This window comes from Poeciliopsis prolifica, unplaced genomic scaffold, assembly GCF_027474105.1.
Source record: "Poeciliopsis prolifica strain line A6 unplaced genomic scaffold, Auburn_PproV2 SCAFFOLD002, whole genome shotgun sequence".
NCBI classification, from domain to species: domain Eukaryota; kingdom Metazoa; phylum Chordata; class Actinopteri; order Cyprinodontiformes; family Poeciliidae; genus Poeciliopsis; species Poeciliopsis prolifica.
This window is the reverse complement of record NW_026562377.1, coordinates 17,615,555-17,639,702: the sequence shown is the minus strand read 5'-3', so window position 1 is coordinate 17,639,702 and position 24,148 is coordinate 17,615,555. Positions and strand designations below refer to the sequence as shown.

Sequence of the window (24,148 nt, the reverse complement as noted above, 5' to 3'; positions counted from 1 at the left end):
AGCAAACGTTTTTATTGCTTTGTGTAACTTTATGCAAAAGATGAGCAGTTTGTGCATTAGGGAAAGGATAATTTACAAAATTTGGTTAAAAACAGAAATCAGAGGAAATGTGGGATGGTTGTTTCCGCCTCTCCCAAAACAGCATTTTGTACGGCAGCACATCTTGGGATGCGTCAGCCATGTTCATTTTTATTTTTAAAGTCGGCTAAGAATGAGGAGAGGTGTTTGAATTTCCAAGACGTGCCACATATTCTCAATTAAACTCTGCTGTGGACACCAAATAGGCCATCCTAATGTATATAAGAATGCTTTGACTTAAATCCTTCTATTGCCTTTTTGCAGACACCAATGAGCTCTCTTCAAAGATTGCAATGCATTTAATTCCATCCAGTTTTGCTGTCCCTCCTGAAGAAAAGCATCCCTACATCTCCGTGCTTCTAGTTAGATCAAATCTAACTAGATCATCTTACACATGCATGCTTTCCCCTATTTGACTTGAGGCAAACCACAAAAGTGACCTTTTAAAATCAATGCCTTTCTCCTTGTGAAATCTGTCAATTGGTAGCCAGGAACTTCCTTAGGTGTGCTGGAGTAAAGGAGGCAGATCATTTTTATTATAGCAAAACGTAGTTATGTATTGCTCTACCACCTAAAATCTTGATAAAATCCAATGTTTGTAGCTGTAATGTAAGAAAATATATAAAAAAGTAACACATTTTTCATAAAAATGAAAACAAAAGACAAGTATACTTTAAAATAAACTTTGTGATTTTATTGTTTTATACTTAATCTTACACATCATACAATCCTAACTCTTAAAAGAAAAAAAAAAAAAAGGTTATCTGGTGGTGTCTCTGGGGGACTGGAGTGCGAAGGGACAGGAACTAAATCTCTGAACAAAAATTTAATCTGAAATCTCCACATTTCATCTTTAATGACAGTGATCAAAATAACCTTAATCTGCATTTACTCCTGTGGTGAAACAGAACTTAAACCAGTCATAAGATATAAATTTATCAATAGCAATCAAACCTCCTGTATGATCAAGACATTTAATTATGAACGGTGATGTTAACATTGAATCGAAGACAGCAGAAGATAATCAATACACAGGAAAAAAAGAAGAAAAAAAAAAAAAGAGAGAGAGGCTAATGTATTGATGGAATCTAGATGACGTAGGAATGCTAACGCTAGTCGCTGGTGCCAAATCACAGTCTAAACAATGTTAGTGGTTCAACTGACACTTGCGTAAAAATGACAACCGGCTATCCATTTTCTTCCTGAAACGGTCAAAATAAAATCCAAATAGTCTGTTAAATTGACATCATAACATGTTGCGTGAAAGATCGTGGTTTACATTCAAACTGCTCGTAATTATTAGAAAAAAAGCCTGTTTACAGGGTCAGGTTACTGATATGAGCAGTCATTGATAAGCAAAAACCATGGGACCCCCATGATTTGCGCAGCTGAACAATCTTTTTAACAAGTAATCGTAAAGCAAAACTAACTGTTCTGTATCAAACATTATTTGAAAGTCTGGGAATTATGTTTATATGTATGTATATTAATAATTCACCAGCTATGAATCTTTGTAAAGCCAGAATGTTATTTGTCTCGTCATCGCCCAAGATTCACCCCCATCTGGATTTCAATTTTCCACTAGATGCAAAACGGCAGGAGAAATTAATCACAGTCAGGGTTTATAGACGCTCAGCCTATCGCAGGTAAATGGGCTCGATATTGGCATGCCAAGTCCTCACCCCAGCAGCCATTCAGACATGTCCATCACCAACACAGAGACTTCAACAGGAATTCAAATCGAGGAGTTAAAGGGGAAACTCATCTCAGAAGAAAAGCTTGAAATCGATCACAATCTGCATTGGCTTCTTTTCGGGAGAAAAACAAAACAAAATGAAAAGCACCTTTCAGTTTCCTTTCAGCTTTTCTATAAATACTTAATGATCAAGATCAAGCGACGTTTACGGGGAAAGCTTAAATAATGAAAATGTGAAACCTCAACTGCTACCTGAATGTCACAGGGGCCTTTTTAAACTTTTAATATCAGTAACAGGATAAAAGCGTGAATCGGAATACAGAGTAAGGGATGTTAAGTAAGGAGTTTTTTTGTTGTTGTTTTTTTTTCAAACATTATGATTGTAAAAAATAGAAGATGCATGGCTTGGTGAAGATACAAGTAGCAGGTGGTTTACAGAAAACAAAATTTTACATGTTATAATTGGACATTAAATGGGGTAATAAATTGGTAAAATTGTCAGTGCCTGTAAGGACAGTTTTTTTTTGGGATAATTATGAAAAGCACTTTAATACACATAGTACTATTCTTCACCTCAATCCATCACCTTAGTTACCTGGCAATAATCTACATAAAGATTATACTATATGAATTGGAGCCATATGTTATTTACATTTGAAAAAATAAAAATAAAATAAACAAAAAAACTGTTGAGTCCTGATAACTTCAGCCCCAAAGGTTTCAGCCATGCATTGTGCTACTGCAGAGTGTGGCCTTTTCAGACTACAGCTCCAACATTTCCAACTATGCAGTCAACTTGCAAAGCTGCGCCTCATGTCCAACTGCACACATGCATCAGGTCAGATCTTCCTGAATTCAAGCTAGCTAGAAGCGATCTTTGCATAAGGACTCGTCTGAATCTGACTGCTTTGTAAAAAAGAAAAAAACAAAGAAGAAAGCACAGCATGGCGACAATCTTTGCTGTAGCTGAGCAGAACATGTTTTTTTGTAGCTTAACTGTGACCCGGGTCAGTTTTCATTCAGCATGTGTCAGTGGTCTGCTGGTGGTTAGAGAAACGTGGAGCCTCACTAAGGGCTCCAAAAACAAAAAAAGCACACATGCACACAAAAAAAAAGGTTTTCCAGGAAAACCTCGTAGTACACCTCATCACTAAAACAAGACATTATTTTTCCTCTGAGCCTGCTCTGTAGCTCAGATACGAACTTCAAATGACCAAAATGCTGAACAAAACCAAGTAGGGTTGGCACATATTTTGTGCTCTGCAGTTGATATCCATTGTTGTGCTTTATTTAAAAATAAAAAAAAGTGAGAAAAAGGCAATCTTAATGTGCAGATTGCAGTGAAACTGCAGTCCAATTCATACGAGAGGTTTTATTTTACTTTCATGGTTATAGAGTAAGGATGGAATTAATTAAATAAAACTGCAAAGTGCAAATCCTAACAATCTGCTGACACATGCCGCCAATCCTCCAGCACATACCAACCAAACAATATAAAATAAATAGAATGCAATCACACAATTCAAGCTAACTAGAATATATTAATATAGATCTTCTGAAGTCATACGCTCATTAAAACAGGAAGAAAAAAAAAACAACAAAAAAACAAAAACAGGATTCAATCACTCGGTTAAGTAAAGGTTCTGTCAGCTCTGACCTTCCCCCCCAATCAATAGCTGTTCATGTACCCAGTTTCCATGCATGTCAATGTAAAGAAAGAAATGTTTGAAAAAAATGCTGAGCCTTTGGACTTCAACATGTGGTGATCCAAAGAATGAGAGCTAAACAGAGGGGAGAAAAGCAATTTCAAAATGAAGATTACAGAAATTTTAAAGTCTAAGACAAAAAATCTTCCAAAGCCCTTAAAAAGGTCTGACACATAATTTTGTTTGTTTCTCTTTTTGAACTAACACCTTCTGAATAATATGGTTTCATTATCCAGTCTGTGGCACGTTCCCAAACTGCTTATACCCATTTTATTTCAATGACCCACAGGGATTGTACAAATAAAAATGACTAACACGATCCCTCTAAGTTGAGAAACAAAAAGGCCTAAAATGAGATCCCTTCCCTCCCCATGGCAAAACGAATGTCCTTCAAGCCCCTACTACTCTCTCCCAAACTCTCAAGCAGATTTATGCAAACACACGCACACACACTTTCATACAAGCCCAAAACACTGACACTCAGATTTAGCTGCAGTCACTAGCAGAGAGAGAGTAAGAGAAAGAGAGGGAGGGAAATACTAGTAAGGGGCGTGTCTCGACTTTTGCTGCGATCACGTCGCCCCATCACGCCCGCCTTCGACTACCTTGAACAAATGAAGCCACGATGTCAGGTGTTTTTCATCCAAGTTGCCATTGTTCAAATTCACAAAGTCTTAGAGACTTTTATTGCACTTAGTCCTCATAACTTCTGAATCTTTTCAGCCACCACGATGGGGTTCTCCTTGCGTATGCGTGCAGCAGCTGCACTTCTGTAATCGTATGGACAGTCGTGTTTGTCAGAATAGCGATGGATGGCACAGAACAGGTTGCCACAGCGACAGTCAAAACCTGATTTAAAAGAAAAAGAAGAAAACTGTTACATTAAATATTAGCAAAACAAGTACCGGTACACACAAACTAATGCTTTGGGGTCTTCTGAACTTAATAAAACGCTATGCAAGTAAAGGCCACTTCCAAACAGCTCTGCTTTATGTGGATTTTTGCACTTAACTTTGAACCGTAGTTTTAAAAGTTCAATTAACTACAGTTTTGTTTTGTTTTTTTTTAAGTACTTTTATATTGATCTTTCAGACAGTAAATGATTTTCAATTAATATGAAATTTAGCTTGATTGGCAGCTCAAGAATCCCTTTTTCAGTGCACAAGTTGTTGCATGTCGAAGACAACTCAAAGCGAATGATAAGGGCTAAGATTTGAAGTAAGTAAAATGGAAGAAGCTATTAAAAAAAAAAAAATCCTGCTACCCATCTACTGTTCATTCAGGCTGAAAACAGAGGAAGGAGTGTAGCAAATTTGTTCAGATGTTTTCAACATACATTCATCCAACATCCATTGAAAGTTGTTGACAGCATTCTAGAAATGCTGAGTACTGCAGTATGGATTTACAATTCCAAAGGGTTACACGCTGAGAGCAGTTTTTGTAACGCCAATTGCCTTAACTAAGCCAATAAAGTATAATAAAGACATTATTACATAATGGGATTCTACAGTCAAAGCTTTGCCTGCAATGACAAAACTCCAGAAAAAAACCCTTTCGAAGATCTTGGTAAAATCAGTAATTTGTACAGAAGCAAAAGAAAGCACCAAAAAATATGCACCAGTTAAAACTGGCTTGAACAATACGGATCCCCCTGTCAAATGAACATTTTAACATCAAATGCAATTTCTTGCACATCAACAGCTTTTGTGTTTTTAATATAACAAACAAGCCTCATCAGAAAATGTATTGGAATTTATTGAACATGACTGTCAATGTTATTGAGAGATGAAGATTATTCATACAGTATCACACTAAAATAAATACAATATCCAGAATGTGGAGGAGTTTAACGTTACCGGGGACATTTATAGCAGGGGACTCTGAGCTATGCTTTGATATGTTGCAAAGCAATGCATCAAACACTTCCCATTTGCACAATATTGGTTGCATGCTGTGTGGTCAACTGTGAGGATGTTTTGTTGGTATTTCCTCCTTTTAGTGTGATTAAAGTTTTGAACATGTTGCAACTGGCCCTCATTTCATCTTTTTTTGTGAAATAATATATTTTGAGTGCTTCTGGATTGACACCATCTTCGATATTTTCTAAAGCAAAATATGGCGCAAGTACAATACAAACATCCAATCAGAGCCAGGAGGAGTGTTTCAGTGCTGTGAATTACCCCACTGTATGTGCTGCTCACAAACCTAACTTGTCCTGCTGTGCTGTTCACCACAACAAAGCCTGCCATGATTACCCAGGTACGTTAGCATGACTGCCAATACGACAGATAAACAGTTTTCCTGGAACAGTAAGTTGTTTCTTCGCCATCATTACACTGAGCAGCGCCTACACAAAGTGGACTGACAGCACTATGTCCCTCCTCCTGGCTCCAATTGGCTCTTTTTCACCAGCAGCAATACGTGTCTTCTGATGGCAATAGGAGCACTGGAAGGAGGCAGAGGAGTTCAATATTTTTATACATTATGTGTAAAAAAAAACCCTGATTGTTGCCAACGTCACATACTGCAGCTTTTTAAACAAAACCTAGACTGCTACAGGACAGATTATAATCCTAAAACTTTTACAATGATCCAATACAAGTTCAGTAATCTTTTAAATTTATAATTCTAGATCTAAAATGTTTTGGTCTAAGTTGGATCACGGGTTGGATCTCCACTTCTACATGGTTACAGAGATAATGCAATAAGATTGTAGAAGATTGGAGATTGGAGACCCAATCTTCTACATGGTTAGAGAGAAGTCTAGGGGTCTACTAAATGTTGGATTTAAAGTTAAGATTTGTAGCAATCCCAGGCCACAAGTTGCAAACTTATTGAGCCCAGCATCACGGCTGAGCTTAATAATTACTCCAAAAGTGTGGAAACTGCTTTCCCTACTTACCAGTAAGGCCCACTTTCTTCCGGCAAGAAAAGCAGCGGTTCTTTTTCTTGTTCTTATCAGGGGTTTGGTCACCTTCAGAAGAAGCTTGTGTATCATCACCCACAGGTTCTGATGTTAGAAGGAAAACAGCATATGGTTCGATGAGGGAGGACCGTTGGTCATTTTCAAAAGAAATCCATGCAATTTCAGAAAGACAATTATGTGGCAAAGTTACAAGTCACGGAATGGTTAAAAGGAAAATCGCCACATATTCAAGCCTGTTACTCTCTAAGGTTTCAATTTACTGGAGCGATTACAAGCAAGGCTGGATAAAGATCCAAGTTTATCCCGTTAGCATGCAGTACGGGTCTGCAACCTGCGGCTCCAGAGCCACATGTGGCTCGTTGGATTCTACACTGTGGCTCTTGTAAAACCAAATAAGATGGTTTGTAATTATAAAGGCAACTAGAAAGGGTGGCTATTTTCAGTTTTTTTTATGTTTTCTTGAGATATCGGCATTGAATATTTACAAGAGCAGACCATTGGTTGTGTGAGGCTTTAAAAAGTGATTTAATGTTTCTTAGCTCAAACTATGTGCTTTAAATTTTAAGTGAGTTACCCATCTTTCACAATGTTATGGAAAGTGTTTACTTAATTGGCCTTATTAAACAAATTTTATTTTTACTTTTTTTTGCACCTTGTAAAGATGAGACGATTCCTTTTGTGTTAACATCTTAAAGTAAAAATACATTTTAGTTCAAATCTCCTTAGCTTTCAAAATACAATTCATTTGTACATATTTATAAAATTTATACTTTTTGTGGCTCTATACTCATTTTGTAGCAGCGGATGAAAACCTATCTCTTTGAATTAAAAAGGTTGCTGGTAATTGCTGAGAGGAAGACAAATGAAGCAGACAGCAGTTTGCTAAACAAAGCATGATGCAATGGGAAATCACCTCCATTGTTAAGAATGGTGAGGGTTCTGTGATGCTGTGGATTGGAGATAAAATGCCCTTTGCTAGTTATATGGACCACTTGAATCATGTTGAGGGAATAACCACATTTCCCCAGACACACTCACACATTCAAACACCAAAACGTGGGCTTAGGTGCCTAAGAGAACATCAACAAGGGCCAACAGAAGAAGCTGGAATCGCACCCAAAACTTTCTCACTACTCTTCCATCTAAAGGGGTGGAAATATTCAACAATAAATAAATGTACTCAACTTAAAGGTTAGCTTTTATTTTAATGCTACTGTGATGAAAGATTAATTTATTATCAAACATTTCACACATCTTTACCAAAAGCACCATGGACAGCTAATTTGTTGTGAAAAATTAGCTAAAATCTAATATGTAATTGAAATAGTTCCCATTCCTTCATTAGAATATTACTCATTTGCAACAGGATCATATTTGAGGTGAATAACCATAAGACATCCATCTCGTAGTTAAAGCAATGACAAACTGCAATAATTTCATGAGTCAATATGGCATTTTGTAGACGTGGATATTTGTTTTTTGAAAAGTTAAAACAGCAGGAGTTTAAACAGACCACCAAGAGTTACAGCAAAACACCATAAGAATTTAACTCTTCTCCACACAAATAGTATAATGATGACTACTAACAAGTTTCAAAGAATATGCATTAAAAAACTATAGTCTGAAACAAAAAGTGAAAGCTAAGAACTACACGTTTATTTTAATCAAAGATTGAATACTAGAATACTAAAAGAGTGCATACATTAAGAGACACATTTTTCCCATTTACACTACTATAAAGACTTGTTTTGAAAACCCCTTATGTGATGCTCACCTCCGCTATTGGATGTGCCCTCCTCCTCTTCTTCCTCCTCCTCTCCTTCCTCAACCTCTGCTCGATCAGAGTCTACAGCCCCTGAGTCTGGGGAGATGCTCATAGCTGTCATCTGTTGAGTTACTGGGCTCGGAGAGCTGGGACTAACATCACAAACAGGAGCGTAGGTTGGATTTAGACAGATCAAATAGTCAAAAACAATCTATGGAAAATGAATATCTATTAAAGGGAACAGAAAGATAAGACAGAAAAATGAGGATGGAATGAAAACCTGAGTAAAGCTGCAATTAAAGTTCATTGCACGAAGTCTGATAAGGGCGGCTGACAATCGTAAAGTTATATATCATGTGTCAAACTCAAGGACTGTGGGGCAAATCCTAGTAAATCTCAAAAAAATTTAATATTGGCAAAAGTGGAATATTTCTTTCCAGTCCTCTCAGACAATGGAACAGTTATTTATAGAGGTATTTCAAGCATTTATTTTTGGCATTTTAATGGTTATGACTGATGGCAAACCATCACTGACCGAAAGTATCACACTGGACCTCTAACCAACATGGAGTCGGTGCCTCTCCACTCGTCTTCCAGACCCTGGGACCTCGATTTCAAAATAAAATCTACAATATATTTCAATCTGGAAACAGGACTCTGGACCATTGCACAACAGTCCAGTTTGCTTTCTCCTCAGTCCAGGCGAGACGCCTCTGACGACGTCCCTGGTTCAAAAGTGGCTTGACACGCAAATGTGTAATAAATAGTTCACTTTTATGACACATTCTAACTTACTGAGACATACTAGTATTTCTGTAGCCTTGTAGAGATTAGAGAGCCACAGAAATAGAACTTCAAGATAATGGTTGTTAGATCAAATATTTTGTATGGAGACATAAAACAGCATTGTGAATAGAAAACAAATATTAGAAGTGTAACTCAAATGCAGAAAAAGCTATAGTATTGTAAAAGTTAGTAATTTGGTGATTTTATCTATGCATTCTGTCACAACTGTCCCTTTGAGGACATTCGTGATTTTTATGTGGTCTGACATAAAATTGAGTTTGCACCCTCCAATTCACCAACCAAACAAAGAACACATATCTTCCCTACACTGTAACTATTTAGATACATAAAAGCTATAAGCTGACAACAGAAGTTCATCCAAATGTATTGCTCAACCAATCTAAATACTGCTTAAATTTGATTTTCATAAGTATGCTTGCTACTAAAATCTTTTGAAAAGGCTGAAGAACTGATGTTTTGAAAAAAAAATGTGCAAAGAAGTAAAAAAAAAGAGAGAATTTTCCAAGACTAGAGACATAAATTTACACCAATAAAAGCTAAGATATTCTCTGACATTATGAAGTCAGAAATTAGCCTGAAAGATTTTTGCGGTTTACTGAGTTCAAACATTTGTGACATCATCTAAGATAGAAGTGGCAAATTAAAGAGGTGCACATCTGGATATTTTCCAAAGTGTAAATAGCACATCCAGGCTTTTCCTGTATCAAACGACACGTCCCAGATGCAAAATCACCATGAGCACCTTGAACGGGATACGGATAGTCAGGAAAGCTGCTACATGGCTGTGTCGACTCTGCACCCGAGAGATATTCTAATACCGGAAAAGAGCTTAGATGTCCCACTTACACTCTGGAAAAAATCCAGATGCACAACTCCAATTTTCCCATTGCAATCCCAGGACTTTTGTCATGTTTTGTTGCAAATGCCTGACTTTATAATCCCATTAAACTTCTGAGTTTTACTCTGATCAATTCAAGCCATTTTCTTTCTTACAAATTTCTTAGTTTTAACATTGTACATTTTTGCCTTTAATCAATGGAAAATTATTATTGTTTCTTATAAATTGACAACTTTTAATAGAGAATATTCAAGCGTTTTCTAGTAAATATCTGAAATTGGTCAAGAAATCAAGTTTTTGGCAGAAATTTAGTCATCCATGGTCACATTATTTTTTTATTAGATCTACAAAGAACCTAATACTCTGTTGCTTGTTACTTTATAAAGAGCAGAACTAAAAAAAGGTAAAATATTCTAAGCAATAAGCAACTCAAATATGCTGATTTTTCCCAATCTTCATGCCAACATTGTTTTACCTATTTTTATGCCTACAAAAAGGCTTGCCATCCCATTTTGTATTGGTAATCAAAGGAACGGATATTGCGCGATAATAAATGAGACAGATTTTATCCATGTAAAAGACAGAGAAATGGTCCAGGAGTTTGTCAGCATACCTGGTTGTTTGTTCCTCAGCTTGGGTTCCTGCTGCTTCTGTACTAAGCTCTGAGTTTGTGTCTTCCACGGTTACACTCGCTGCTGTTGGTGATCCTGATGATGATGATGTAGCAGCTGTGTGAAAAGAAAAGTGTGATGACATAGAACTTACAGGGAGAATTTTTTTTTATATTTTATTTTATTTCAAGTGTCTTGATAAAGAAAACACACTGCCTTGGACAAAGAAGAGCAGATGCAAGTTGAGTTCAGGTTAAACAGCACATGAAAATGTCACTCTGTTGCTTTCTTGTGCCACAGTGTAGGCAGCTGTTCTCCAACCCCTTTTAGCAAATCCAGTCACTCTGAAGCCTAAAAGCAAACCATATCAGACTGAACCCAGTTGTTGGCAGGTTTTCTGTCCTACCTTTCTCTCCGGGAGGGCTGGATCGTCCCCCTCCCTGTTGTCTCTGCAGGTGTTCCTTGTAGCAGACAGAGCACATGCCATTGGTGCGAGGGTTACCATAGAAACCACATCCCATAGTGCAAAGCATTGGCACCTGCGTCTGATTGGTCTCCTGAGCCATGCTCTGACAGAGGGGGAAGGGGGGTGGGAGAGGATATTCCTGAAAATGTGGTAAAATCAGTTAGTCAAAATTGCCCAGCATTTTCCATCGAACCAGATGAGTTTTTTCATTTTTCAGCTGAAAGAGCTAGGAGATTGGCATTGCGGCATGAGAACAGAGCTGAAGCGAATTCAAGGTTTTTAGATGGTTGTGGTCCAATATTATTTTGTAACGTTAAATTTCATAAAAGTTAGCCTGACAGAATTATATGTTCAGGGAACACCAATAACTGAGTGACAAAGTCCAGTTCACTCTTTATCGTATCAAAGAACAACAAATCAAAATCTGAATCCATACCAAGCTTTAAAAAAAGAAAGCAAGAAACAACAATAACATTTTCAGAACAGGTGACAAATATAATAAAAGTAAAATAGAGCTACGTTTTCACATATTAAGACAAAGCCTGAAAAAGTGCTTATCCTATTAAGCTGAGGATTTATCAGGAAAGAACCAGAAAGGATCAACAAACAAAAGCTACAAAAGAGTCGTTCATCGCTGCCGTTTAAAGGGGGAGCAACGGTATGCGAAAACAGCAGCGAGTTGATGGATTACACTTTCTTCCGCCGCAAAGCAAGATGTAGATCAGGAAAAAAGTTGCCATAAAAGGAACACCGAAAGACATGGCCACTACGAAACCAACTCGAAAACATACCCAAAACTCTTACATAACAAACTATTCAGCAAACATGAAGGGAAGATTGCCTAAAATTAAGCTAAGCAACTTCCCACTGACAGGCTGTGGTAGAAAACAACAGCCGTCCAGTGCTGGCATAGCTCAAAGCAAACAGTAACATTAGCAAACAGCCGCGATGGCCGTTTTATCTGTCTGACTCTGCATACCAACGCGGAAAGAAGAATAAAACTTACACGTTTACCTTTCGTTACAAAGGAACTCGCACAGGTAAAAACTAATGTATCCCTGGTAACAAACAACAATCAAATCCGGGTTGTTTTTAATCGAATAAACTCTAGCTTTAGCTGGCTAACGTTAGCCGCGCTACTAGCACAGTCAACCTCAACGAGTGCGCTTCGCGACACTCCTCTGGCGAGTTTAAAATCTGGAATACGCAGCGAAACAGTCCTGTGTCTCTCTGGGATAAAAACAGTACCTGAAATCCAAGGTACCGGGGGCTGTCAACGACCTTGAGCTTTAGATTTGAACAAGTTGTGTCCCCAGCAGAACGCGCGGCCTCCTACCCAGGGCGCGTTCCCGACATTCGAAACAGGGACCATGACGTCATCCTCATCGATTCAGCTCATAGGAACCAACAGAAAACTACAGCAACATATTTTCCTCCAAAAAAAAAAAAAAAAAAAAAACAATCAGTACAAAGATTTAAAAAGTAATTCTAAAACAACTATTTAAGTAGGCCATTGAATAACTGATAACATCTGATTAAATATTTAAAAATGACGTCAGACAAGTATAAGGTAATGTGCAAATTGCGTATTTCAGACTGAAAGAAAAAAAAAACACAAATAAAATTATAAAATGCCACAAGAATTTGAGAATGTAAGAAGTTTATTTCTTCATGTCTTCAAAAGTAAAGTTTATATACAGAATGATTACTATCTCATTAAATAATGAAGAGAAAGCCAGGATGATGACGTCAAGTCTTTGAAAATGTCTATGTTAATTGATATATTCAGGTTAATTGAGCGCACACCTGGAACACATTTCTTTCTTTGACACAATAAAAAAAAAAAGTCAAGAGAAGTCAGCTAAGATATCAGAATGACAATTGTGGACAAGTCTAGCTCATCCTTCGGAACAGTTTCCATATGCTTGAAAGTGCTTCATTCTTCTGTCCAAAGTACACAAGTATAGATAAGATGGGGATGTCCAACCATCACACTACTCAAGAAACAGTTGTAGGGTTGTAAGTCCTAGAGAAATATGTGTATTGGTCCAAAAATGTGCAAATTGTACACAGGGAGAAAGCTAAGGATCTGGATGCTGGACTGAAAAGCCAGCATCCAGCAAGTTTCCAAGAAAGAAACTTAAGGGGTAAAGTTTAAAATTAACACTGATTAGTGAGGGTAATTGGAGAAAATTGGCTTCTGTTTCCGTGGGGGTGTAAAGATTGGAAAACTATCCAGTGGTCGGCATACCGTAGTTTGTATTTTGCGTCAGTGCAGTGCATTTGATTCTATGAAGAGTCTTCAAAGATTTGACAGGCTAAAACCGCAATGTACAACACCTATCCAATAATTCCACTATAAACTAATACATCAGAATAAATACGAAAGAGAAACAGAGACAGTCTTCTATTCAAGATTTATTTAATACATGACAGCTCATTTACATGGAACAATCGTGAACGTTACAAACTAGTGAAACGTGCTCTCAACTCCTCTTCTATCTCGTTCCTGGTTCTGTTGTTGGAATGACTGGAATGTCAACAAACGTCCCATCTTAAAAGGGATGGGTTATTACTTGACAAAGAAAAGAAATGTGCAAATGCAAAAAAAGAAAAGAAAAACCAGCTTTTTATGTCAACTGTGTTAAATGCTGCGTGATCAGTGCAATTTTAGTTTATTTCAAGTTTCATTTAAAAGCATCAAGATGAAGATGTGATTAAATGAACAATATGGAGTATTTTACAGAGGATATTCCTTGGGAAAAAAAACAACAACTTCAAAACACTAGAAGCGTTTGTTACAAAGAGACAAAAGCGAGGACAAAAAATATCTTTAGCACTAGTTGCTTGAGCTAGTCTGCTCCATTTGCACTTCCCCTTGTTCAATCTCACTCTTCTGAGCACGAAAAGGTCCCACCAGCCAGTTGAGCGGCGTGTTGTGGAGCAAATAGTTCATGACGCCTTCCAGTGAATGTTGAACCTGCGGAAGGTACACAGCAACACCAGTTAACTTAGAATTACAGGCTTTCTCACAAGCAAGACTAATTGTGACATGCTGAGTCTTAGACACCTTTGGGGTGTAAGGTGCATCTCAACAAATCAGAACAGCAGCACAAATGTAGTTTCATTGAGCAATTTAGATCAAATGTGAAAGTTACATCAATATACATTTATTACACTTGAAGTATTTGAATATTACAAGATTATTATTTGATTTTTTTATTATTTCAATACTGTTTTGGCATTTGTCAGTTGCCTAGAAGGCAACCACTGAAACTCTCCACAAGGTGGGTTAGTTACATAAAACTATTTAAATATATATGGTATGATTGGAATGTCAAAAAATGTCATATTTTATCGGAATACTCAAATTTCCTGAGAAGCCAACCTTGACAGGTAATAACCATCAATATTAACAGAAAAGACCATCTTATGTGTGTAATACATTTAGATTGGTTTTTAAACTGAAATACTAAAGTCCTTTTTGATGATATTCTAACAAATGCCCGTAAAAGCCTGTGTGTGGCGATAGAAGACGTGTAGTCATGCAAAGTAAGAAAAAAAAGTTGAATAATAAGTCAGACATGTCTTCCCATGCTGATGCATACAAAAACAGTACTTAAAACTGCATAGGAAATTTGTACTTGTTTGAGATGATGGCGGCTTCGCTCTAGCAGGACGGGAGTTAGAGTGCTGGCGTTTCCAAACGATGACTGCAGTTCTTCGGCGGCAACCTGCGCACTGGTCAACTGTTCCTGGATTGTTCCTGGCAGACCCTGAGCACTTGAAACCACGCTTGAGCACGATGCACTCAGTTGGTCACTCAGGCCTCGTACCATAGAAAGGGCGCGGAATTCCAGTTGCTGTCAGTGAAAATAACACATTTCATTATGCAGCTCCATTGCAGAGTTTATTGTGGCAGAGTGAGCAAAGGGGTTTCAGAGAAGTTGATAATGAAACATTTGAATGTAAAGGATTTAAAATCTGAAAAGTAAAATTAAGTGTTAATAAAGCCATTGAAATATAAATATAAGATGCAAGTCATAATAAAGTAGGAAAAAACTGTGATCAAATAAACATTTAATTGACTGAAACAAACATTTCAGTCAATTAAAATCAGTCTGTAAACTTTCAAATAAAAATCCAGGCTTAGCACATAAAGTCAGTGCAAGTATCCCACGATGTACATTTTACATATAGAATGAGAGATTACAAAACCAAACAATGAGTTACACTCCAAAATAGTTGAAATCCTGACCTCAGATTCATCTTTGGACCCATCTGGTTCGGACTCGGTCAGTCCCTCACTCTCCCGTTTCTTCTTCCACTCGGTCCAGCGCTGCAGCAGCTGTTCTGGAGCTCCTGCTATTTGGTTGCCTGCTGTCCCCAGACTGGCACGGGCGCTCTCCACCAAGTCCAGGGTACTGGTAATCTGAGCCACCGCAGCATAGGTGGCATCCCTGGCCTTTCGTGCCCGTCCCAGGGATTGCTCCAGAGCTCGCTCCTGCACCTTGGCAGAGAGTTTACCCAGACGGACAAAGTAGCTGGGGTTGGCTGACGTGGTCGACACCGCAGAGTTGGCAGGCTCAGCCACAGCAGCTGGAAGAGAAACATAATCTTAGTCACATGCTTTATTTAATGGTTACAAATGTAAGGCAGTAATGTTAATTCAGTTTTTAATAGTGTTAAAAATTGAACAGTTCAGATTTAATATCCCCACAGTTAGAATTTAATGCAGGCAATATTATAAGACTTTTTTGGTGTCATTTTTCTTGCACTCAATATTCAGAATCACTTCATATTTGGGGCAGCAGCTGGATATCATTATGTCTGCTATAAACTATATACACAAGTTAGTTTTTTTTTTTATTTTAAATTTTTCAAAACACACAAATACCTTTTACTACTCTGCACCATAGTTTGAGGATGCAATTATTTAATGTAACAAATACAATTCATTGCCAATCACATCACTACATGTTTAGTTTAATTTGAAGAGTTTTAAAAGACATCCAATTTCAACCTTTGTGGAGAGAAAAACCTCAATTAAAACATCTTTTTACATTTTTTTATGTTTGATGAATAATAATTACATTATTAATTGAATAATAATAACCACCTCCCCAATAAGAAATGCTTAAAATGTTCAGATTGTTGACATTCCTGTCCATGTTGACTGAAGGTAAACTTCAGAGTGCTTTTCTTCTGCTGTCATGCTTGTGGGTGTATTTTCCCAGCGCACAATCACTCGATGTCCCCATAAGCATTATTTCTAACCTGAAGTACTGCAAGTTGTCACAAATGTATGACATCACAGTAGCAGATGTCAAAACTGTGTGTTGGAAATTACAGGAACTGTGTGAGCCAAAAGAACAGAAGGCAAGTTCAAAGCAGTGGCCCGACTTCCTCTCTATGAATAGCACCTAACCATTGATGACATCAGCTCGTAGAATAATTGAATCCAATAAAATCCTATCATCCATCCTGTGTAGAGTCCTATTTATCACACTAGGATGCCATTATCATCAAACTGTCAGACCACTCCTCTCTGCAGGGGTAGACATGTAGAATCAGTGGTTCTGTTTTTGAACAGAAAACACAATCATTTTCTCATTTAGCATCAGTACTGACCCAGCTCCCTCTCAGTAAGTGGCAGGTTCTGATCAACCCAGTCCTCAGATCGGCTGAGGGCCAGACCCATCCCATTGCTGACCATCTGGCCCATCCTGGTGCCCATGACGGAGTTGATACTACCACTGACCGCTGCCCGGGTCAGCTCAACGCCACTCATCACAGCGCCCAGCACCACGTCTTTGGCCCCAGTCACTGACTGGTACACCATACCTACGGTGTCTAACACCACCTGGGGGAATAATGAAGAGACAAGGTGTCAGATATTATGAAAATTTAATGCATATAGCTCCAGTAGAAAAATCTAAACAAAACTGAAAAAACAAAGAAAAAAATTCACGGCTTTTTGAGATAGGGCTTCGATATAATCAACAAATTAAAAACGCAGAATGATAAAAGTCCATTTATTTAAATGTTTACTAAAACAATCATAGAAAACCCAGCCAGACTAGAGAGCAAGATGACAGTGAAATAAAATGAAAACCCGTTCACAATAGCTCTGGATCTCAGATTAGATTAGAGTGATAGTTCATTATCCAATAAGACAATGACCCAGAAGCAAATTGACAAAAATAGGCATCTTCAAGAAAATGTCCTGTAGCAAAAAATGAAAATAGCCTTTAACAAATATGCCAAGCTCAACCACACAAACTCAATATTTGAGGAAATGATTTCTCCAAAGGTGTTCAAACAAAATTACCAGCCATTAGAGAATACTAATGTAACACTGGATGAACAAGCTAATTTAAAAAAAAATGCTATCTTTTGGAGCTGATGTAGTTTTGTCATGTTTTACAGCAATAGGATCTATAATATAATGTAAGACTATCTTGTGAATAAAATGACGCTTGACAGAGACTACATCCTCATGAAAAAAATGACCCCAAGAACACGAGCAAAACAGCATGGCTGAAAAGAAACGGAGTCATGCTGTTTCAACAGTCCAGTCAAAGTTCAGACCAAAACCCGACTGAACAGCAGTTCAAGATAGAGTATACAGTTTTCACTCCAGCCTCTCAGGGGATGAAATGCTGGTTTATAAATGATCTACTTAGAAGAGCAGAAGAAAAACCAAGTTACTTATACAGGTTTTTCTTAACCTTGTCAGCTGGTTGATGAAGAATCGGCAGCTTCTCTTCCATCTTATCGAGTCCTTTCAAGGCATACTCATTCACTGTGGCAACTGAAACAATATGCAGGATAGACACTTACTTGAAATGTAAAAATCAGAAGAGCTACTATAGCAGTCAGCATAAAAATAATGGCTCAACTAATGTGAACGGAAACACATTTTTGTTTACAATACAACAGAAGCAAAGAGCTACAACAAAATGTGTGGTAAAATATGTGCAAAGTTTGTTTAAAAATTACCCTGAAACTCTCAGGCAATAGGCCAACCTCAAGCTCATTTCACACTTTTTTTCGATTTGAACTATAGTCCCCACTTCATTTCATGGTAGATTTAAAAGAACATTTAGGAACTTTTATTGCATACGCATTACATCAAACTTTGTAGTGAGGAGAACCTTACGTTGTGGTTCGATCATGCCCAAAACAGGTTTGGACCCCGTGCTGGCAGCTGCTCCAAGAGTCCGGACCCCACTTTCTGCAACATCCATCACCCCCTTCAGCAAGGGCACGTTGTCTTTGGTGCTGCTATAGGCACTGGAAACAACCTCACAGGCTGAACTGACCAGGGGCAAGTGGCTCACTCTTGCAACAACATTCTGGAACCAGAAAACATTTAGTGTTGCTTAGTAGAAAAAAAAAAAGAAAAAGGAAACTTCACCTTTTTCTGAAACAAATCAGATTTCTTATTCTTTCATTTACATATGGTTGCATTATAACACTGAGTTTTTTAAATCTGGAGATGTTACAAGTGTAAAATAAGTTATAATTTGTATTAGGTGTGGCGGTGGATTTCTGTGCTCCTCACCTGCTGGTCTCCATTAGCTGGTTCAGTTGCTGCAGCTCCAGCCTCATTAGTTTTCCCGCTGTCTGCCATTGTGACTGCTGGGTTCAATCTCTGACATAGAATACAGAGAGAGTTAGAAATTGAGATTCACCTCACTTTGCTCCGAGTGCATGATGAAACACAGCACCGTCTCTGGAAGTCTTTGTTAAAGTGGCTGATGTACTTTATCTAGCAGGAAAAGCTGTCCTGTCAGATGGTTTAAATGCATGAAGAAAGAAAGTTCAGTCATGTTAAATCCATTAGTCAACGCGATGATGCAACAAGGATGAAACTCGTTTAAAACAATAGAACTGGGCTACCACTACAAACAGTTCAAGCCTCCATGATATTTAAAAATGTTTAACTTTATTTTTACATTGACTTTGCATGTCTCTATTTTTTCCAAATAATATAATTATTGGTATGTTCCTGGATATGAGTTGCATGCTTAAACAAAGAAATATATATATAAAAAAAGAAATGCTATGAGAACAAAATAAAACAAAAACGCTTAACATTTAAAAAAAATAAATAAAATAAAGCTTAAAATCTGGTCTCAAATAATTCAGTCTAGCTGTGACTCGTCCATTACATCGGACTACATTTAAGGTAGTTCAACTTTTTTTGAAAAAAGAAAAAAAAAAGTTGTTTTTAAGTAGAACAGGAAATTTTTATAAATACATCGTTTTTCAAATTATTATGCAAATTGGATTTAAGTGTCATAAAGATTAAATTTTTTGTTGTGCTATTAAATATATAGATGATTGTCTGTCAGGGCTCTTTTAATCACTAATTAAATTCAGAGAGCTGGGTTGATTAGTTTGTCTGATGAGCTCTAAGGAAATCTGCTTAAGGATGTTCCACATTATTAAGCAGGCCACAGGTTTCAAGCAATATGGGAAAGAGAAAGGATCTCTCTGCTGATGGAAATCATCAGATAGTGTAGTGCGTAGACAAGGTATGAAAACATTACATATTTAACGAAAACTGAAGCGTTAAACTGTGAAGAGATTTGTGGCTGATTCAGAACAAAGACGGGTTTGTACACATAAAGACATAATGAAACAGTTATTTGAAGCTGCTTCATTATGGTGGTGGAGGATCCTCCAGAGGCTTACGATACATGAACTGAGTATTCAGCCCCCCTAACCAGGGCTCACAAGCCAGGGCTCACAAGCAGAAATGGTCGCAGTGGGGCCAGCCGAACATGAAGATTAATTGTCAAACAGACTTGTTCACTGATGACTGCTGTGTAACCCTGGATGGTCCGGATGGACACAGTAGTGGATTGATGATGGATGGCCACCACGTCCCAACACGGCTATGACGTCAGCAAAGAGGTGGTGGAGTCATTTTTAGGGCCGAAATCATGGGGAGAGAGAGAGCTGGTCAGAGTCCCTGAAGGTGTGAAAATGACCTCAGCAAAGTATGTGGACTTTGACTGATCACTTTCTCACAAGGTTCAAAAAGAGCCATACTTTCCATAGCAAAATCATCTTGATGCATGACAATGCAGCATCTCATGCTGCAAGGAATACCACCGTCATTTGCTGCTTTGGGCACAAAAGGGGAGAAACTCCTGGTGAGGTGGTCACCATCCTCTTTTGACCTCAACCCAATTGAGAACCTTTGGGGTTTCCTCAAGCAGAAAATCTGAGGGTGGAATGCAGTTCATATCAAAACAGCAGCTCTGTGAAGGTTTTCTGACATTCTGAAAATAAATTCAAGCAGAAACTTTCCACAAACTCACAAGTTCAATGGATGCAAGTATTGTGCAGGTGATATCAAAGAAGTGGTCCTATGTTAACATGCAACTTGGTCTGTTAAGATGTTTTTGATTGAAATAGCTTTGGATTTTAGTACATGTGACCACTTAGTGCTGCACATTCAAAGAATGACCATTTGTAGTTCTTTGTAATCCATGAAATTTTTAGAAAATCTTCAGTGCATAATAATTTAGAACAATGCATTTTGAGTTTTTTATTTTTGAAAAAAAAAATACTGTTCTCATGGAGAGCTTTGTTCAGTAAAATGAGTTATACTGTAATAGTTCATGACTTGAAAATTATACTGACCATCAATTGCAGTGATCTTTTAAGAAAATATCACTTGCATAATAATTTGAAACACGGTGCACAGTTCAGTTTAAGTACTTTAAATTTTAAACAAGAGCTACTCAAATGCAGTCCAGAGACTAAAACAAAACAGTAAAACTCAACTTTCCTTAAGCACAAATCTGGAAAATGTGAATTGGATTACTTCAACATCACTGCCAGGTTTTAGCAACGTTTCCTTATAGCATTTCTACACAGGGAGTCTCTATTCCCATTGACTCTACAAGCATGCAAGCAGAGGAGAAGTCATTTTAGATGCAACAAGCTATTCTTTAAAAATTTTCATGCTGCTCACCAACAGCACGAGAATCGCCCATATCAAACACCACCACTATTTTCCACCATTGTAGAGCCTGAGGCCACATCTTCTTACAAGTTCTCCAACAATGAGCTTTTCAGCTAATCTTAACCAGTTTTATCATTGTTCCTGCACTGATTCACTTCCATTGAGGATTTGTTCCGATTTCTTCTGTATCAGGCTACTCTACTGAAATAAAATATGAGAGTAACATGATTTATTTTGAAGGCATGTATGCATCTTAACCAGAGCTACCAAATGCATTTGTCTGCATCTGAACATGTGAGGTAACGCATCAGAGCAGGCAGTTTCTGGTTGAATTTTGATATGACTCACCACCAGGCAGTCAGGCGTTGAATCAGTTTAGCATTTCTGTCGAACTACGACCAGAAAGAGAATTTGCCTAATCGCATTAACCTCAGCAGGCAATTCCTTCTGTTGATTAATTTCCTCTTTTCTCATCTTTGCCCAGCATTAGGCACAGCAAAAAAGGGAAGAAAGGAAAGGGGAGAGCCTCCACTGCAACAACCTTATGTCTCTCTGGTGCCCAGAACATGTGGATCACATCTGATTTTGCTCAACCAGATGGCACATGGAGATATAAATGGGACTCCACCGGCCTTCACCTGTCTTGGGACACAGTTAACAGCTGCTCGACAGGCTTGGCCTGCTGTTTTTGACAAATAAGTCACAGAAGGACATGAGTTTGAGCCTGAGCTGGGAGCAGAAAGAGTGGGCTGACCAGCTGCAACATGTTATCAGCCAGAAGAAAATGCTCTTGTAAACCTGTTACATCCACCTGACAAGAGGAACTGTTCAAGGAGAAGGATAATTGTGCTGCAAGAAGCTTTGGCTGATTTTAATAAAGAGATGCTCTTTAATCATTTCACATATTTGAGATGTCAAAGGAAATGAAATATTCCCTCTGATGTTTTCACAAAATTGTAGCTTTCCAACAGCCTCCGTGAGCTCGGAGCAACGGAAGATTACAATTTATTGCAACAGCTTGGTTGAGCAACAGGCCTTCTTCCAAGTGTCAGATGGTGACATCTTCACTGACTTTATTATAAACCAAAGTCTGACTTTATCAGCGCTGAAGTCGAGCACAAGATAAATCTGAGATACATATTCTTGAGATATGAGAGACGTCCAGGAGAAAAAGTTGTCAGTCGTTCATAAATAATCTGCCCACTGACAACAGATTCCCATAAAACACTCACAGAAATCCTGCCAAACACTCTATCCAGTGAATTTTGAAAATCCTTACAGAGCTCACAAACAACCTGTCAGAAAAAGAATGCTAGACTCTGTTTGAATCCACAACTCAATATGACCTTTGATATTAGGGCTGGTACTGATTATGAGTTTAATTAGGATATTTGATTTAGTAAGTCTTATGGATATAAAACAAAAGACACAGACAGAGTTTGGAAGTTAATGGTTCTCTAACTCTGTTAGCAGGTTTTTCTGTATTGTGTAAAAAAACAACAAGCAAACAATTCATAGAAAAATATATGTTCTTAGCAATGAACACAGTTTTATTTGTTAAAAAGTAAGTTTAAATTTTTACTTAATAAAAAAAAAAAAAGAAATCCCCAAAAATTGGGATTCAAGAACAGAGAATCAGTTTTTTTTCCCAACCTGAAAAATCCAACATTTCTGTCTATCACAGAAAACTGAGTGATAGGTACTGTAAAGAGAAAAAAAAAAAAAACTAAATAATTTACAGGCAGTTCTATTCAGTAACCCTCAGTGAACTTCTACAGTTTCTGTGCCAAATACAGAGAAACGCATTATTAGCTTATGTCAACCATACTTAGCTTGATCAATAAGAACATCCATTAATAAATCCAATCTTTATTTTTAGTCAGGTTTAATGTCATTCCAAACAGCATTCAAAGGCAACTCTCACAGGTGATATGGACTCAAAACACAATTTGTTTTAAAATTTGGAAACCAATTATATGGAAACATTGGGGTCATTTGTCGTTTCTTCAAAACCATCATCCCCATCAAATAACCTGTAGCACAATGTTGGTTGCATTTAGTTGTAGAATTAAAACGATGTTTACACAAATGAGTTTTTGTGTGCAACAACTTTCAGGAAGTCAATTTCAATTAGCAGGTCAAACCTCTAACAGAATTGGACATCATGATTAGCCAATAAAAGTCTGATTGGTGCCTCTTTATCAAAAACAAAAACCTACGCCGTAGAAATCCATATTCTAGCAAAGTCATGGCTTTACTTTTGATTGCCATAAAACAAATTAAGTATGCATTTGAGGCCAAGATGTTTCTGGATAAAATAAACACTATTTATCAAAAACTGAGATTTCTTTGCTTAAAAATAATACAGCCACATTCCTGCCTAAAACAATTTTAACATAATCTTTCTAAATATTATTACTAATGTTGACCTCAGATTATCTTATTATTGGGGTTTCACTGTCACGCCTTTGACTTTGTGACTAATGAACTTTAACCCAGATAAGGCGCTGTGGCTAACATTGCTCATGTTGAAATCAGAGTTTTAGTCATAACCCCACAGCTGAACACATGTTAGTGAATATTAATTGAAAGAACGAAAAAAACAAACAAAAAAAAAAAAAAAAAAAAAAAAAACACCGCATTATCAATGCGGACTGAAAATGACAGCAGCGCCCTGTTTGTCACACAAGCTGGTGTTAGTGGAGCTAGCTTAGCAGCAGCTGGTCATGTTGAGGTTTCTGAAGCAGCTTTTAAAAAACACAACGAAGCAGTGAAATAAAACACCAACCTCACTGACGGACCGGTTCCTCTCTGCCGCGCGGCGACCTGCGACGTCAAAGTTGTTTAATGAATGACCCCAAGTCTTTTTAAAGTCTTTTTACTTAAGCGTTGAGCAACTAGTTTATGCTGGAAGGGGGCGGGGCCTTGCGATGTGTTCGCAACTTTCAGCCAATTAAATCACAGCACGGATATGACACACACTTCATATATGGCACTTCCTGTAACTTCTAATTCAGTGTACAATACTACACTAAAACATCACCTTAGATGCTTTTTAAAACTGTTTTGTAAGGTACCTAGAGACAATATATGTTGTAAACTGATAGTCTATTAAGTTGTCGCATCTCAAGTAGATGTAATTCTGGAATTTGACTTACATAAATTACTTGATTTCTTATTTCAATGATCTGATAATGCATGCATTATTGTAAAGTCAGGTGTGTGCCGTTGTAGTTGTTTAAAGAGCCAGTTGTTTTTTTTTGTTTTTGC

The 24,148-nt window shown here is 37.6% G+C and overlaps 2 protein-coding genes across 5 annotated transcripts; both read right to left on the bottom strand.

Moving 5' to 3' along the window:
• Positions 1–750: 750 nt before the first annotated feature.
• zgc:77486 (uncharacterized protein LOC405808 homolog) lies at positions 751–12,253 on the bottom strand. 4 transcript variants are annotated; one of them, XM_055049180.1, is made up of 7 exons: positions 12,142–12,253; positions 10,967–11,032; positions 10,834–10,888; positions 10,430–10,544; positions 8,181–8,323; positions 6,383–6,490; positions 751–4,329 (listed from the first exon to the last, which is right to left on the bottom strand). In XM_055049180.1, the coding sequence occupies exons 2-7, from the start codon at positions 10,991–10,993 to the stop codon at positions 4,181–4,183; spliced, it is 597 nt and encodes a 198-aa protein (XP_054905155.1). In that variant the 5' UTR covers positions 10,994–11,032; positions 12,142–12,253; the 3' UTR covers positions 751–4,180. The 4 variants fall into 4 exon arrangements, with proteins under 4 accessions (XP_054905155.1, XP_054905128.1, XP_054905146.1 ...); XM_055049153.1 differs by having other exon boundaries at positions 10,834–11,032; XM_055049171.1 differs by lacking the exon at positions 12,142–12,253 and adding an exon at positions 11,908–12,087 and having other exon boundaries at positions 10,834–11,032.
• Positions 12,254–13,293: 1,040 nt separating this feature from the next.
• Positions 13,294–23,796, bottom strand: plin3 (perilipin 3). The gene is made up of 8 exons (XM_055049141.1): positions 23,667–23,796; positions 18,461–18,550; positions 18,056–18,251; positions 17,625–17,707; positions 16,525–16,756; positions 15,152–15,492; positions 14,538–14,756; positions 13,294–13,873 (listed from the first exon to the last, which is right to left on the bottom strand). Exons 2-8 carry the CDS (start codon positions 18,527–18,529, stop codon positions 13,733–13,735), a joined length of 1,281 nt encoding a protein of 426 aa, XP_054905116.1. The 5' UTR covers positions 18,530–18,550; positions 23,667–23,796; the 3' UTR covers positions 13,294–13,732.
• Between the last annotated feature and the right edge of the window lie 352 nt (positions 23,797–24,148).